Source organism: Psittacula echo (genome assembly GCF_963264785.1).
Source record: "Psittacula echo genome assembly, chromosome: Z".
Lineage (NCBI taxonomy): Eukaryota > Metazoa > Chordata > Aves > Psittaciformes > Psittacidae > Psittacula > Psittacula echo.
The window spans coordinates 76,685,525-76,704,185 of NC_137742.1; the positions used below are offsets into that span (position 1 = coordinate 76,685,525).

The 18,661-nt window shown below is 36.7% G+C and overlaps 1 protein-coding gene across 1 annotated transcript in view; it reads right to left on the minus strand.

Annotated features, from left to right (window-relative positions):
* The window catches only part of EDIL3 (EGF like repeats and discoidin domains 3), a gene marked incomplete at both ends in the record, with an annotated part of 259,331 nt that overhangs the window by 120,084 nt on the left and 120,586 nt on the right, over nt 1-18,661 (minus strand). The window contains one exon of the mRNA XM_080637664.1: nt 16,662-16,790. Coding sequence (XP_080493790.1) covers nt 16,662-16,790 — 129 coding nt within the window. The remainder of the gene's footprint in view (nt 1-16,661; nt 16,791-18,661) is intronic.

Here is an 18,661-nt window from a genome sequence, read left to right on the forward strand (position 1 = left end):
ACATTAAATGGTAAAGCTCCACTGAAAAGAATAAAATTATACCAGTTTTATTTGGTAAAGAATTTGACTCAACAGAATCAATTGAATTTAACATGGCTATTGAGACACTGACCTACTCATTTAAATGATAAAATTTGAAGGATTACAGCAATTCATATTTAGAAGCACACTTTTCCTTTAAGAGTAAGAGACTGGTAAAATATTGGGTGGAAAAAAAAGAATCATCAAACTGTTCTTTCTCATATTTCCGTGTTTTAGTAAAACAAATGTAAATTGTAAATGTCTCCTAGATGAGGACAAAGTAACTTTTTTTCTAAAAAGCTAAAATAAATATATTAATAAATTAAATTGTATTTAAACAAAATGAATAAGCACCACCCAAAAGTTTGCAAGCACAGGTAGATCACCTTCAATTTTTGGTTAAAAAATATAAGTAACTATAGGTTAATTGTAGGTTTAAGAAAGTTTCATACCTGTTTCTGAATCAGATTTTGGCTGTAGTTAATGTGAACAAAAAATAAGCTGTAACTTCAGCTATAACTGTCCCTTTATTTAACCAGGACTGTACAAATACAAGCACTATTACATTACTGGCAAAACTGTGGTGTGAAACATCTTAAGAGAACTGTAGCATATTCCCAAGAAGTATGGGAATTTATTATATATTATTATTAAATCTCAACTGGATATATTCAATGGATGTTGAGCACAGGACAGACATCTGTTAAAATTCAGTGATTTAATTGGTTTTTTCAAAGTTAGTTTCCTGAAAACAGAAAATGCATTAGCATTTTCTGTGTTCAGAATGCTCTGAAAATGCTGTGCCAAATAATCTGCAGGAAACTTCAACTACAATGTCATACAAAAGTGAATCACTGTTCAGATATCCTTATTATCTGGTCTTCAAAGAGAGCAGAAAAGAGCTTCACAGTTCAGATGAAAAAGTACAAGCCTCTTGCTCCCCATCCTTAGAAGTTAAACATTATATCAACCCTACTGCCATTATTCTAGATAAAGTTTTTTTTCTCTGTAAGTATTTGGTACAACATCCTGTGGTAAATCTCCTCCAGAATTATTTATCACAGAGCTATTACAGTTTTTCCTTAACCATTCAGTACAAATATTTCAGATAGCATTATTTAAGAAGAGAGTAAGCCAGGTAAGAGAGTTACTAAATTTGTGTTCTGAACCCAAGAGGCATTCTAAAGAAATAAATCAAGTAAATACAAACAATGTCTAGACTTAAGTCAGAACTTTTGGTTTGATTATGCAAGAATGTTTGAGACACCCTTGTAACCAGCAATATACATTAGCGTATTTAAGTAAAAGTAAATTATGGTAAACCTTTTTTTGATAAACTTTTCATTATGACTAATTTCTTTTCTCACCAGTTCATTTATCATCTTTACTATATATAATTTCCACCTCTGTTCACAGTAATGCTGTTATACTATCAGTGAATAAGTTGTATCATTTATCTGTAGAATTACATTTTAAAATAGATTTAATATCTAAAGCAATTTCCTATCTTTCTTCATGTTCTACAGTGGCATTTCCCCAATGCAACCGTCACTCAAAAAAAATTCCCAAATTCAATTTAAAGTTTTTGAGTCAGTTATGCATACATTCCTATACTATAGTAACTATAACCACAGTTTCAAAATGATACAATTAACTGTAGAAGTTGTAGAAAAGAACAACAAAAAAATAAATATCAAGAAATAGACCCAATGAGATATTTTGCAGAATATTATTCTTCTTTTGGCACTTTGAATTAAGGCCAGAGGAAAAAAAAAATAATCATTAGCCAATTTGAGAATTGCTAGGAACCTAGAGGGGCAACCTCTATGAACACTTCAAAGTTTATGAAGAACTCCAGTAAGCACATCTAGTGTTTTATGTGCTGTGCACATTTTATAATCTGCAGATTTTCCAGCAAAAGAACAAATATGAATTATTTCTGTATTTTTACACACCAAAAGTTTTTTTCAATGTTTTCTTTTGAAACTACTGGAAACTACAAAAAAGGATGGCGACATCACAGAACTCATGTCATAAAAATCTAGTGGGAGCTTCTAGACAGAGTATAAAGGTGCCTTTTGACTTCAAAGCACTTTGAGGAAATTCTAAATAAGTTAGGGCTCTAGGAATCTTTGCCACAGTAACAATACATCTTGTTACATTCACAGCAAAATTTGCGTCTTTATTTTCATACTCTTTTGAGTTTACCTTTATATCCTTATTTCTGCTTTAAAAGCTCCCATAAAATAAATGAGAAAATAGACTATTGCTCTGATCATACAATGAAATTGGAGTCTGCATAGATACTTTCTTTCTTGAAAAATCTGCATCTTTTAGTTGTAGTCACTAAAAAGTTAGTATTATTTTCTCTGTGGATTCACACTTCTAACATTGGACTATGTCAGTATTTTCTGATCTTCTTTTCACCTGTTTAAATGCATGTCTAATGCTTGTTCATCTGAGGTAATTTAAATTTAATAGAATTTTGGAATGACATTCTCAGGGCCTTTCTTATTAGCTTTAAAAGAGTTGGTACTTTAAAAATTTTTATACAAATTGAAGCAGATTTTTCATTTTTAAATACTTTTGATGAATACTGGGGATGAAAACCTTTGTCTCATTGAGTACACTTACAATTTAATTTTACACTGTAGAAGTATGTCTTCAGGGCAACAATTCCTTGAATTTCCAATGAACCTTATTAAAATAATTGGCTATTTATAAAACAAGCATTTGACCAATCATTTTAACTGTAGTTGAGAAAAAAAATCTAATTAAAAAGTGAATCAACATGAATCATTTTTTATTACTAACAATGCTCCAAAAATCTCAACTTCATGAGTAAACTTAAATTATCCGGCATTAGGCTGTAACTGCTAACTGGACCATTTGTTAATATACCACAAGTGGGCTCATGGCAAGGAGTTCATTTATTTTCAAAGCAAGTCTGAACCCAGATCAGTAAACTAGTGTATTTCCCTTCACGTATGCCAAAATAGTTGTATTCTTTCAAAATACAGTTGTTTATGCATTTCAGAACAGCATGAGCATAGGGATATATCTTTTTCACATAAGTACAGTTATGGCATGTGTTTTGAAAAATGTTATTAGACGAACAAGTCATGGAGGATATGACGATGGATGTTCTAAAATGACTAAAACCAGTTATATTTGTTCACGTCTGTATTTGATATACGGCAGGAAGTATATTCTTTTATGGCCAATCCATATACATCTCATTTAAGCCCTCATAAACAGTGGTCCATGGGACTTCAGTGCGCTTACAGTGCATAAGTGCACATAAATGTGCTGCATAAAGGTAATTTTTACTCTTCGCCAATACCTTTCAAATTCATACTTCTAGATGCTCATGAATATATGTATATTTTACTGGTTGTGAATCTTCTTTTTAGATTAAATCATAGAAATAATCTAGCACTGTAAATAGGAGAATGGGTTAGATCTTTTGGCAGAGTTCACTAACCATTTTTACCCTCTTGTGGCTGTGAAGTACCACAATTTCTTACATTTAACTTACATAGACATGTAACAGAGTAAGAAAACATTTATAAATCACTTAAGATAGGTGGGCAGTGAGGTGGATTGAAACCGGCTGAATAGCTGGACCCAGAAGGTGGTGATCAGTGGTATGAAGTCTAGCTGGAGGCATATCACTGGTGGCATCAATACACGGGTCAACACTATCCACTGTGTTCATTAATGACCTAGACAGGATCAGGATAGAGAACACCCTCAGCAAGTTTGCTGCTGACAGAAAACTGGGAGGAGTAGTTGACATGACAGAGGGCTGTGCTGCCATCCAGAGGGACCCCAACAGGCTGGAGAAATGGGCTGAACAGAAACCTCATGAAGTTCAACAAGTTGACGTGCAAAGTCCTCCTTCTGGGGAGGAACACTAGCAGGCACCCATACACTGGAGAAGGCTGTCCAGCAGGAAAGCAGCTTGGCAGACAAGGACCTGGGGGTCCGTGAGAGAGCCATACACCTTCACAGCAAAGAAGACCAGCAGCCTCCTGGGCTGCATTAAGACAGAGCATTGCCATCAGGTCGAGGGAAGTGACCTTTCCCTGAGTAGCATTTGGAAGGCAAAAAATCACAGGATGGTTGGTGTTGGAAGGGACCTTCAAAAATCATAGAATCATAGAATAGTTACGGTTAGAAAGGACCTTAAGATCATTCCAACCTAAACCTTTCTGTAATATATGCATATGGCATATATGCCACTTATATAGTATGTATTATCTGTGGCAAATACTTATTTGCTAACTATTTATGAATCATTTTATCATTTGGACTATGATAATTTACCAGTCTCCTTTGCAAAGAAGAAAAGGAAAATCACATCTCCTTCCCTGTAAAAGATGCAAAATGTGTATGAAGTAGTTTCCCCACATCGCCAATGACTGTTTAATACAGGAAGGGAAATACTTCTTGCAGTGACTTCTGTCTCCATCTGACTGACATCTCTGTTATCTCAGATACATATACCCTGGTTGCTCTTCATGACTCACAGAGATATATATGCCCTGCACTAAAACCACCTCAGAACTGGAACTTCTATTTATGGGAGCTGGCCCATGCAATGTCACCTTTGCTTGATGATCATATCAAATAAGACCTATCCAAATAGGTTTACGCATTTTCCACAACTATGTTTAGCAGTTTAGGAATTGCCTTCCAGTCTATACATATTATCTGTATCATAACTTAGTGCTCTGGGTGGCACAATGCCTGTAAAAGATCCCTATATTTGCTGAGAAATGGCAGGAGTTTCTCTCTCTGTTAGAGTTCTGAAATAATGAAGTCAGAAATAAATACTGTAAACTCTGAATTTTAGATTCAGGCAAAGGTTATTTTCATCTTTCACTTTTTTCCTCAATTTGGGGTATATCTCCTGAAATATTATTCTGAAGGTCCCTTAAATATTAAGTATGGCTGACAAAGAAAATTGAAAGGATGACAAAAGAGCAGACTAATTTCTTTCTAGCAATGAAAAGTACTGGTATAGAAGAGAATATTTTTTCTAAATAAACCCTATAAACTGCATGACAGTAATGACTACATGCATAAACAGCTCTGCTAGATACACAAAAGGATCACACAGAATACATTTGCAGAACCAGATGCTTTGCTGACTTGTGTAAAGGATAAAATGAAATCTGACAATATTACAAACCCTGCCCATTATTTGCAGGTGAATAGCTATTTAAATTCTCTTTTGTGGTGTAATGTGTACACATCCGGACAGCGGAACAATTCACTGCTAATTCTTTGTTGTAAGGGGGCAATTTCTGAATGCTTTCATTTTTGCTTACTCATGGCCAAGCACAGATCCCAGCAGAAGTCCTTCTGAGATGATAAGCAACTACTGAAGCTCTGTGCACCTGAGCGAAAAAGTACCACAGTAAGAACTAATAAGCTCCTCTAGAAAGCCTTAGGAGTATGTATGCCTTTATTAACAGTAGTTACTGAAGGGGGTTTATCACTTTCAGCATTCTATCTCACCTGCTAGAAATGTAGAGCTGCCAGTTCTACCTTTATATACCTCTGGATGCTCCTGCCTCTCTGCTTCTCAGAACCTAGTACTGGCTACATTCAGTGACTTGATCCCACTAAAAATCCCTTCTTGTGGTTTAGTTTGCACACTTTCAGACCACCGTGGTCTGAAAGATCATTCAGACCAAAGTCTGATGGGGATATATTCTCAGGGAAGACGGACATTTTGGCAGTATCAGGTAATCATACTAGATGATTAAACAAAATTCAGGCCAGATCATAAGACTTTAGAAAACCAAGTGCCTCTTATGATGTCAGACATTAGTAAGTCATAAGAAAAGGAAGATAACCAAGATCTATTCTTTGTTTTCAGTGTACTTAGAGAAAAACATAGGCAAAACCAGGTTACAGCTACATTTGTTAAGTAGTTGCAAGACTCTTGTCTTATAGAATTATAGTTGTAGAGTGAAATTATTAGAGCTGAGGACACAAGGTCTGCACGTTCCTACACATACCAGGGATGTTTTCTCTGTTCTAGGCTGGTGGGTAGATGGAATGCCCAGTGTGTACACAAGGAATTTTAACTACCAGATAAATTTATGTTATATTATTTTTCATCTCAAAGGGATTCAGTTCTTGTCCTCTGAGACTGCTGTCACATGAAGCAAAGAACAGTAAGTAGTGATGATCAAGAGATTTTCTTTAAAAAATGCAATCCTGATCCAAACTAAAACACTCATCCAGATGCCCTACAGAAATAATAGTATGTTATTTAACACATCAGAAGAAATGCAAGTGAGAAGAATATCCTGCATATTCATATGCAAATGTGACAGCGCTGTGAGTTTTGCTTGAGATATTTTTTGAATACAAAGGGAATACATTTGTAATGCAGACTGGTATACACTATTAGACTATTATCTCATTATACTGAGCTTCAATCCAAGTACTGTTTTCTAAGGTTTGCACATGTAAGTGATGAGTCTGATGCTATGTCTTCCTTCTCTCTCTCAGAATATTGCTTACTTACAAATAAACCCACTGATCTCATGAGTGTATACACATGAATAAATACTGATCATTTCAAAAGAGTTGCTACACTATCAAATATGGGTTTGGATCTTCCCTTTAAAATGTTCTTTGACTTCTTCAAATTTTTCACTGGCTCTGCAATATAAAAAACCCCACCTGATTACTAAATTTTTTTCTTTAATTTTTAGAAAAATTACCATGTGAACTGTTCAAGTTCCAAAGATTGAAGTCAGTCATGCAATATTCAACTTGTTCAATGAACAATGGAAATACCAATATTCTCTATGTATAATGATCTGTAACTGCACAGCCATGTGCCAGTATGGGTTCCTAAACCAAATACAGTATTTTAATTCAGCATCCTCGACACACCTACACACAGATGGTCGAGAACAGCAGTTTTTATAGCAGCAGAACAATAGAAATTAAAAAAAAAAATAAAAATCTAAATTACAAAGCCCACCTTTTTTTCTAACAGGTGCCTCCTACACAGATAGATCAGAATTTGCCACTGTGTGACAAATTCTAAATGATAAGTTTTGTCTCATTAAATAATGAGATTTCATATGAAGATTTCATTTATTTTCATTATCTTCCTCACAGAAGTGTTCTGGAGTATCTGTAATGAATCTGTGAGTGCAACAAAAACTAAAAGCAATAATTTCTTTAAAACTGTGGTGTGGCTGTGCTGATCCTAAACCATCACAATGGCTGAAATCACCTTTTAATTTGCTGTGCCTACCCAAATGAGCATAAAAAGTGGGGAGAAGGAACAAAGAACAGATGCTTCGTTCAGCTCCAGTTTTCCTGTGTTCTTCCTCTAGCTGTCCATAATTCTACAGTCGTTCATTGACTGTTCTCTTGTGCAAGACTGAGTGCACCTTCAGCAAGTTTGCAGTTTCTCCTGGAGAAACTGGCTGCTCATGGCTTTTGCATGGTATACTGTTCACTGCATAAAAAATTAGCTGGATGGCCCGGCCCAAAGAGTGGTGAGCAATGGAGTTAAACCCAGTTGGTGTCGGTACACAAGTGGTTTCTCCAGGGTTCAGTATCAGGTCCAGTTTTGTTTAGTATCATTATTAATGATCTGGACGTGGAGATCGAGGGCACCCTCAGTTTTTAGATGAGACCAAATTAAGCAGGAGTGTTAATCTGCTTGAGGGCAGAAAGGCTCTGCAGAGGGTGTAGGACAGGCTGCATGGATGGGCTGTGGCCAATGGTATGAGGTTCAACAAGGCAAAGTGCCAGGTCCTGCATTTGGGACGCAAGAACCCCATGAAACTAAATGATTTAGGATTCTATGAAGCCAAGCTGAGTGGTGTAGTTGACAGGCTTGAGGGAAGAGATACCATCCAGAGGGATATTGAAAGGCTGGAAGAGTGGGCCAATGTGAATCTCATGAAGTTCACCAAGGCCAAGCGCAAAGTAATGCACCTGGGTTTGGGCAATCCCCAATAACAATACAGATTGGTGCATAAATGAATTGAAAAAAGCCCTGCAGAGAAGGACTGGGAATACTAGCAGATGAAAAATTGGACATGAGCCAGCAATGTGTGATGACAAACCACAAAACCAGCCATATCCTTTGCTACATAAAAAGAAACATAGCCAGCAGGTCAAGGAAGGAGATTCTCTCCCTCCACTCTTGTGAGACCCCACCTGGAGTACTTGAACATGTTAGAGTGGATTCTTCTCCACAGTACAGCTATGAGAGCAGTCAGAGGGCTGGAACACTTCTCCCATGGAAAAAGCCTGAGTGAGTTGCGGCTGTTCAGCCTGGAGAAGGCTATCGGGAGAACTTAGAGCAGCCTTTCAGTATAAAAAGGGGACTTGTAAGACCTATGGAGAGAGAGTTTTTACAAGGGCACATAGTGACAGGGCAAGGGGCAATGGTTTTAAATTGAAAAAGGGAAGATTTAGATATTAATTAGGAATCTTTTACAATGAAGATGGTGAGGTGCTGGCACAGGTTGCCCAGAGAAGCTGTGGCTGCCCCATACCTGGCAGTGTTCAAGGAAGGTGTCCCTGCCCATGTCAGGAGGGTTGGAACTGGATGAGCTTTACGGTCCCTTCCAACCCAAACCATTCTATGATTCTATGATTCTATAATCTACATCATCTACCAGGTCAGAGCTGCAAGCATCAACACATTCAACAATAATAATTCCATACTGATGCAATAATCTGGTTACACACTGTCTTGAAGAGTTTCTGCTTGATGCACTTTCTTGAAGTTACATTGTGTAAGTGATAATTTGGAAACACCTCAATATTAAGCCACTTAGCATCACAAGACTATGTCAAAGAAACTCAGGTTCAAAGCTTTAAGGAAGAGGCTTATGACTGTACATAAAGCTAAGGATATTGCTTTCAATAAAAAGCATTCTTTGACTACTAGAAAAATGAAGTCATATAAAGAGATGGAAAGCAGGCTTATTCATAAAGTTCACTGCTTGTCCAACTGACAAACATGAAGGTAAAATGTTACGATAACAGAAAACAGTTATGACCAGTAACATTATTTAAAAGACCAGACTATCAAACAATGTGAGTTTAGTTTTTTTTCCATCACTGTTACTCAATTTAAAGTCTCTTTTCTTTTGCAGAGCCTTTTTGTGCTAAATCATTGCTACGATAGCATTGAGAGCATTCCCACAGAGTAGGCTAAGACTGAACAAAAAGAAAACGCACAGTCATCACACTTCTGAAAAGCTGCCAAAATGAGAATATTGAATTTCGGAAATGAAATACAGAACACAAAGCAGTAAGAAATGCTTATTTTCTCAACTCAAGTTCTGAAACGGAAGGGAAGAATAGCACTTAATGTCACAAAATTTCCAGTGAAGAAAACAATCCTGTACCACTTTTCATAACAGAATCAAAATGAACACATACTTTTCTGTAAGTATGAATGGTAAGTATGAAACCTGCAAAAGGAGAAAACAAAAGAATAAAATGATATTGAGGTTCTAGATAACAGTTTTTGTTTGTTTGAATGCGTAATTTTGAAGAAAATGAAAAATATTTATATGGCAGATTCTGCATGGAATAATGCAGTATTAAGTGACAAAGAGTGAGTGTAACAAATCAAGAGATAATTAATTGCTTCTGTTCTTATCCAAGAAGACTTTCTACTGATGTAAACTAAAGTTTGAGTGATTACTGTGATATCATGTATATACTTGAAATATCCTATTTCTCTGTTTTAACTTATCTGTTAAGTATGAGATAGATGAATCAGTGTTCCTTTCTTTGTCTGTTACAGAAGAACCTTCTGTAAGTCCTGAATCTACTAATTATTTTCTTACAATATTTATCTGTTCCAAAATTACTTTAATATAATCCATATATTCATCCACATTCTCCTTTCATGAATACATGTAAGACCATTTACATGTTGTTTTCAAAAAAGCAGCCCACTTGTTGAACATCTGAAACGCAGTATTTGTGGTTTTTTTTGGTAAAAGTGCTTTCATTCATAAATGTAACATTTGCAAGACTCTTTGTTAGTAGTTTTGTGTAACGTATTCAGAAATATAAAGTTATTCTCACTCTGAGAAAACCCACAGAAAAGGCACATTACAATATTTATGTTATAAAAGAGAGAATGAGTGATGTCATTGCAATGGGATAACTATTATTGAACTAAAAGAGATAATTTTTCACTCAGTATTTATTACCCATTCAAATATAAAAAGGAACTTGCATGTTGAGCAACACATCTCCATATGTTACCTTTTCAATGCAGAATATCAACAAATCTAATTTCTTTCACAATCAAACAGCAATCCATGAATTTTTCGAATAGTAATTTCTTCCCACAGTAAAATAATACTAATCCGTAAGAAAGACAGTAATTAGGGGAACAGAATTTACTCTCTTACAAAAGATGTTTATAATGTCTATTGACAACTTAAATGACTTTGATACTACAGAAACTTGTCTTCTTAAAAGTACCATCCGCTGTATAGTTCAGTCAGTGTATAGGTCACAAGAAATCCACTCCTTTGTTCAATATCCTCATAAAACCTAAAAGCAGTCGGAAAGATCTATTTTCTTCCACTATTTCATCTTCTGAAAGAAGACAGCTTAATAAAAGTCTCAGCTCAACATCCAGTTCTGGTTAAAACAGGAAAAACCAAAAAGAACCTTCCAACAAAATGCTGCATAAAATACATAGAAAGTACTGGTAAGGATCTTCTACCAAAGAAACAGTACAGCTTTGTCTTCTATATAGGTCACTGTCACAGTAAGCTATTATCAGAGAACAACAAAGGTTTTGAGAAGGCCACTGAGAAACTGTCTACAAGTCCTAGAAAAACTCTCATGTGAAACTCTAAAGGAAACAATTTTAAAACTGTTTGCACAGGAAAAATAAGAGAGAGCATGACAAATGTATGCAAAATAATAAGTGGCATACTGAGGGCGCTCAAAAGTTGCTTTTCTTCTGGACATAGAATACACAAAGAAATAATTAAAGATGCTGGAAGACAGCAGGTTTGAAATTGAAAAAGCATTTTTTTAAATATAAAGTATAATGAGACTATGAAACTTCATCAGGAAACTGTACGGTCAGTAATTCAAGAAAAAAAAGTGCTATTGGAAGTGTCTATGAATGAAAAGAACAAACAGGACTGTATAAGCAAATGCTAACAAGAGTGAAACAAAATCGGAGAGGATATTATGCTTCCTAGCTGGGATTCTAAGCCCATCTCTGGCTATTATGAATAAAATAAAATCTTTAAGTTGAGGGCAAGTTATGCTTGGTGTTTTCATGGTGAAGGTGACGACCCCTTCTGAGGAGTATCCAGTGTTGGCTCATTACTTGACATTTAATGTGCTTTCTCTCTGGGCTTCAGGTTGTCTTAGCTCAGTCACCTACCACTTTAACTAAGATATTTGTTTGGATTTTAAGGAAAACAATCCCCTACTTCCAATAGCTCCAAAATTATCACTATTTTTCAGCCTCACTTAGTACTTACATGTATGTGTAATTTGGTACTGTACTATGTAGCTCATTACTACTTCATTGCTACTACAGAACTGATTGCTAGTATAATTTGTTAGAACTATTAAATTAGACAGCTAATTTAAAGGAAAACTAACTCCCATCAAAATAAAAAGTAATAACCTGGGTTAGATTTAGAGCTCCTCAAATAGATATCGATCCCCTAAAGAGAAACTAAGGAAAGATTCTGACTGTTTAGCAGCATGGGATTAACATTTGCTATGGTGCAACTGTGTGTACCCCACTACATTAAATTTGCCCACTTGGCTATGGGGATTGCTGGCTTGGAGCAAACTGCATCTGTGTGAGATACAGTTGGTTTTAGCCTCCAAAACAACATAGCTGCATGAGAACCACCTGTGGGGAATGGTTTCTGGAATGCTCTACCACCAAACTACAGCCAGGAATGGTTTAGCAAGAGCACTCACTCATTTTAACACGCAAAATCCATGCCACAAGATGGTCTACACTTTCCTCACAAATACTTCTTCCCAGTATCTAGAAAAGTCACTAGGATTTGAATTTGTTGGTAGAGCTGAAGCTGCGTATCATGCATCATGTCAACTGGTCAGAAATGCATGGCCACTGGCCTTTCCAGTTGCAGATCCACAGTTAAAAGTCACTGTCCTATGCGTAGCAGAGATTATGCCTCAACATACTATCACAAAGTGAGCTGATGCTCTGCCACACGGCCCTTATCGGTACAGCTTCCCAATACACTAACATAGCAGATGTGAATACTGCAGACCATCTATGACAAGGAGTTAGAAGGTAGTGAACTACAAACACTGGGAAGGCTTGCTTACATGATTAAATGTGTTTAATAACCTTTATTCTTCTTGGAGTGCCAGGTATTTAGTTATACCTGACAGAGTTAATGATCCTCAGAATAAAAAAACACATCTAAACAAAACTCTTAAATCTAAACTCAATTTTTTCAAACTTGCTTTTTTTCTGGTTGGATCTCTGTGTCATTTCAGTTGCATGGCAGCCAGTCACCCACACTTTGAATATACTGTTACTAATGCCTCAGTTTCTTATTTTTTTCAGCAGACAGTCTCTATCTGACCATCACAATAATGCCTATTCTCTGTATCTCTCAATGTTATGGGGTTGTTTTGTTTGGGGATTTTTTTGATGGAAAAACTGTCCATTTCTATTTTCTAGATATTCCTATGGATCTTCTGTTGTTCTGCAGAACTGTATTTCCAGGCTGCTTTAATAAGTGACAGTACAATCCCTCTACATGCAGATGAAGGCTTTAGTTACCTGAACAGCAACTACTTGTCCAGCATATTTATCTGTCATATGAAGAGTGATTAGTGAGGTTGACAATGATGTAACAACAGATGGTTTACAAATAGCAGTAAAACCTTTTCAAAAAAAGCCAGAAAGATTTCAGAAGATTTAGTTTCTTGAAATCCATGTTTAAGGAAAAGGGAGTTAAAATGGACCCAATGTGATTATGTCTTTCTTTCTGGTGAATGACAAGGCATGTATTGACATAGCTTTCAGTCAAAGTGATTCTGAAGGAAGTAAGTAATTTCCTGCTCTTACGAATTAGCATGACCACCACAGAGTATGACCTAGTCTTTCTGGACATGAGTTATACGCAACTTTCAAGAATTTAAGTGCTCTCTGTTACTCTCAGAAAGAGCTGCTTTCTCAGTACAGTAAGACCATATGGAGATGAGACTTGTCTCAAGGTAGCCCTTGCAAACCACTTCTCTCTGCTTGACACTGGATACTGTTATAGTACATTTGAGAGCCAGACTGCCATACATTAACAGCTTGACAAACTGGAACCTGGACAGGGTTTGGGAAGAATATCCCTATTAAGGAGATAAGTGAATGCCTTTCAGTAACAGAGGAGTATTTAAAGAACATACCGATCTTGGGTGTCACCACAAAAATCTGCCCAGGTTTCTACGTGTGGTAGACTTTCTTTTCCAGACAACTGGTTGGATAACCCTGAAATGGGAAACTTCATTTCCTTTTTTGCCACTGGGAAATCACAATCTTTTTAGATTTGAAAATTAAGATCAGTTTTGCAATAAATACACAATCAGTGAAATCACTAATGATCTCACTTATAATTTTAATATTAATTACTTACATGGGTAAAAGGTCAAGGAATACTAGAAATACTGACAGGATGTTTGCTGATGCATATGACAGAATACCAGCTTTGGGAATGTACCCTTGCTGCAAAACCAATCACCTTGCTTAATTGATTCAGGAACAGAATATCAGACATGAAAGAAACTCAAGATAAAAAACCTGGTACAAAAGAAGTATAATACAATTTTTGGAAATCTAATCAGTTTAGATAAAGATATGTATCTTGCAATGAGGTAATTTTAATTTACCTTTTTATGAGGGAACTATTTTGACAGTCTTTTCACTCAGTTTATAGTGAGTTCAGAATGGAATTGCTAAACTTTATGTAACAGAGGAATTTGTATCAAAGGAACTTCGAGCTATCATATAAAAGAGTTTTATTAAGTTCACCACTTGAAGTCCCATACTTCTTCCTGAATGCAGAGACCTCGTCTCCTGCTTCTCATAGCTGACATTCTTAGAGATCTTCTGAACACCCATATGTTGTATATGATTTACTATCACATCTTAAATCAGATTATCTGAAAAGGACAGAATTTCATTCTCCCCCAAAAGAGTAACTGTTCACATAAACTTATCTCTTCTTAAATCACTTTAGCTGTCTTCTTGGGTTCTAGTCTCCCCACAGTGAATCTGAATTACCCGTGTGAAAGCTCTACTTTATTCTGAACTTGGTATAAATACACTGTGGTGATTAGCAGGATCATAGTCTTGCCTGCTCTCCTGTCTTTGAGACTCTTGAATTGCTTAAAGGCTGTCAACAACTACCCTCTGCCTTCATGATTACACCATGAACTCAGTCCCCTCTCTTGACTGAGTGCTCTAAAGAAATATGACCATTCAAACAAAAGGAAGTCAGTATTACTGTTGCTGGCAGTCAGCTCCACTGTATGGCCATCCCCAGAAGCAGGGCTAGATGGAAGAGAAAACAAATGAGTGGAAAATATGCAACTTTTCCATGTCCTTAGTGGAAGAGGCAGACATAATTTAACTAGAGTAAGTTAGTGGGGCTGCCTATGTTATCTATGCAATTAAAAGAAAGAGTATGGTCACAGTTAATGAAACTGAACATCCATATTTCAAGGTGTTTCAAGACACTTTCCAATCAGTATATAAGGGACATAACAAATTTAAGTAGTTATTTGAGCAGGACTGCATTGGTTCCTGACACTTCAAATTGTAGGCAAGTAACTAAATGGAGCATTTAATTAAGGCAGATTGGATTCAGTGCTTACCCACTCTGATATGAATGTGTGGATTTACGTTTTACGTGCAAATGGAACTGGATCCATGACTGTTTGAGTTTTTAACCTTCTGAGTTAAAAGTTGGCTTTCAAATGCAACAATAACATGAGATTTTAAGAAACACACTGCGTGCTTTCTTGCACAAAATAAAAGACAAATTTGGCACATGAGTTTCTCCTTAGCCAAGCACTTTTCCTAAATGAGTTTTACATAAAAAAACCCAAACCAAAAAACAAACCAGCTTCTATTTAAGTGCAAATAGTTAATGCAGATCATCTGCGGGTCCTGAAGGAACTGGCAAATGAAGTTGCTAAGCCACTGGCCATCATATTTGAAAAATCATGGCAGTCAGGTGAAGTTCCCGATGACTGGAAAAAGGGAAATATAATCCTCATTTTCAAGAAGGGGAAAATGGATGACCCGGGGAATTACAGACCAGTCAGTCTCACCTCTGTGCCTAGCAAACTCTTGGAGCAGATTCTCCTGGAAGAAATGCCAAGGCACATGAAAAACAAGGAGGTGCTTGGTAACAGCCAGCATGGCTTCACTAAGGGGAAGTCATGCCTGACCAATTTGGCGGCCTTCTATGATGGGGCTACGGAACTCATGGACAGGGGCAGAGCACCTACCTGTATTTGTGCAAAGCATTCGACACTGTCCCACACGACATCTTTGTCTCTAAATTGGAGAGACATCAATTTGATAGGTGGACCACTCGGTGGATAAAGAACTGGCTGGATGGCCGCATGCAAAGAGCTGTGGTCAACAGCTCAATGTCCAGCTGGAGACCAGTAATGAGTGGTGTCCCTCAGGGATCGGTGTTGGGACCAGTCTTGTTCAACATCTTTGTTGGTGACATGAACAGTGGGATTGAGTGCGCCCTCAGCAAGTTTGCTGATGACACCAAGATGTGTGGTTCGGTTGATATGCTGGAGGGAAGGAATGCCATCCAGAGGGATCTCGACTTGCTTGTGAGGTGGGCTGCAGTCAACCTTATGAAGGTCAACAATGTGAAGTGCAAGGTCCTACACCTGGGTCTGAGCAATCCCAGGCATAGCAACAGGTTGGGCAAAGAAGAGAGTCAGAACGGCCCTGCGGAGAAGGACTTGGGGGTGTAGGTCGATGAGAAACTTAGGAACAGCCGTCAGTGTGCACTCGCAGCCCAGAAAGCCAACCGTATCCTGGGCTGCATCAAAAGGAGCATGACCAGCAGGTCAGAGGAGGTGATCCTGCCCCTCTACTCTGCTCTCTTGAGACCTCACTTGGGAGTATTGTGTGCAGTTCTGATGTCCTCAACATAAAAGGACATGGAACTGTTGGAACAAGTCCAGAGGAGGGCCACGAGGATGATCAGGGGACTGGAGCACCTCCCGTATGAAGACAGGCTGAGAAAGTTGGGACTGTTCAGCCTGGAGAAGAGAAGGCTGCATGGAGACCTCATAGCAGCTTTCCAGTATCTGAAGGGGGCCTACAAGGATGCTGAGGAGGGACTCTTCATTAGGGACTGTAGTGATAGGACAAGGGGTAATGGGTTAAAACTTAAACAGGGGAAGTTTAAGTGAGTATTAGCTCACTCGTAATATAAAACGCCAAACATAATACAAATGCCAAAGACTGATATTCTTTAAAAAACTAGATCCAATATCAGTCCTCAACATTGCAAGCAATAAAAAGGCTGCTATTTATAAATACAATAAAAGTTACTGTGTGAACTTACTGTGCTGGCAGTGAATCCCATTAAATCCCTGTGGACATTTACAGACATATCCTATGAATGTGTCACCTCGGTACGCTTCACTATTTTCACAGATCCCACCATTATGACATGGATTAGGAAGGCAGGGTCCTGAAAAAAAGAGAAGTGTATATATATATATGTATATATATATAAACAACCATAATAATTTCAGTCATTTACATACTTTCATTAAAGAAATAAAATCCCTGATGTAGACGTCCATATTCCACTAACCTGATAAAAACCACCATTCACTTAGTTCAGGTAGCTTGCCAGCAAGGATTTTTATGAACAAAAAAAAATATGAAGCATGTCACTATTCATTAATCATAACATTATTTTTTAATGTAAGAGAAGACAGGAGACAGAGAAGCTAAATCTTGCTCTCCTATTAAAGATAACGAGCATTCTAACTTCTATACCACTGAGGAAATACGTATTAATAAAATGTGCCTATCATGTACAGTGTGACATGTACAATATGCCTGAATAATCACTACATGTCAAGTTAGTAGACTGAGGAGATCTTTGCTATGCCTTTGGGTGACTTTCTGAAAAAAGCTTTTTTATCTGGGCCAGCAGTTAGCAGCTAGTAAACTAACTATTCCATTTCCATGGAGTGCCTTTTTAGCATACTCACTTCAAGCTGACTTCAAAAAGGTCTTCTTACTATGTAGTTTTTTTGCTTTTTTTTTGAGCTAACTATGTGCTAGGATATCTAAAATTTCAGCAGTAAGATCTAATTTAATAGGTTTGAAATGACCATACATACCTTTAAGTAATAGCATTTTTTGAATTGAGATATAAAGTTTATTCATTTAGTGGCATGTATATTAAGGCCTTTTACATCTTATCTTACTAATATTACCTGTAACATACCTTAGTATTTTTATGATTTTTCTTTTTAAATCTCACTTTAAAGAACAGGTAATCATTGACTGGAAAGCCTCATGTGCAAGTTTGTGCATGAAAAGATTTATAAATTCAGTATAAAGTATGTTATATATATGTACCTCTGCCACGTACACAGAAAAGTATTCTTCTTCGCTTATTGAAATGTGATGTCATAATTATTCACTCATTTAAAACTGAATTAAAAAAACCCAACCAAAACCCCACAAATAAAAAAAAAAAAAAAAAAAACAACAGAAAATAACTTCTTTCCACAGCATAATTTACAGAAAATCAGCATTGGGAATTGAATTATTTAAACTTAAAATAGCTATAAGTTTAATGTTTCTGAGGGTCTGCCTATTAGTTTGTTTTCAATTACAAACCCAAGGTTTGACAGATGTTCAGAGCAACAGCATTCAGAACATCACATTAGTGAAAACTGCACTCTCTAAGAAAATATTAATTTGAAAAAGATAAAAATTAACAGAATGACAAGGATGTCAGAACACATTCCCTAGTTATAATTGCCCAGGTGGTTATAGCAATTTGAAAAACTATCCATGTGCACATTTCTATTAAAACTTATGTCATCAGTCTATTTCAGGACACAATCCTGCAGAAGTTATGCTTCTGTACATCATTAAACATAGGATATGTCTCAATGAATGCAATAAATAAAAGACGTGAATATACAGCAGCTTTTTCTAAATGCAATTAGTAGTGAAAAATTAAAAAATCAGGAAGATGAAATGCAGGAGACTGGCTGCTGCTTTTTTGCCTTTCCCCATCCATATTCTGCATTACACTTTAAATGTAATGACACAGTACTTTCTAAATTCCAACAACATGTATCTCTCCTTTAACAGGTCTAGTAACACTCATGGCCTCCAAGTATCACAGCTGCTCTTTATGTTATTCCTTGTCTGTAATATTTTGGGAAGAAATATGTTTAATAATTTGCATTTTTGGTCTCCCAGTGAATATAAGCAGCATTTTTTCCCAAGTCTCTATTACAGCGCAGCAGTTTGAGGAGTATCTGCAGGTAGCCTTATATCTTAATTATTTCTATGCAAGTGCATTTCTGA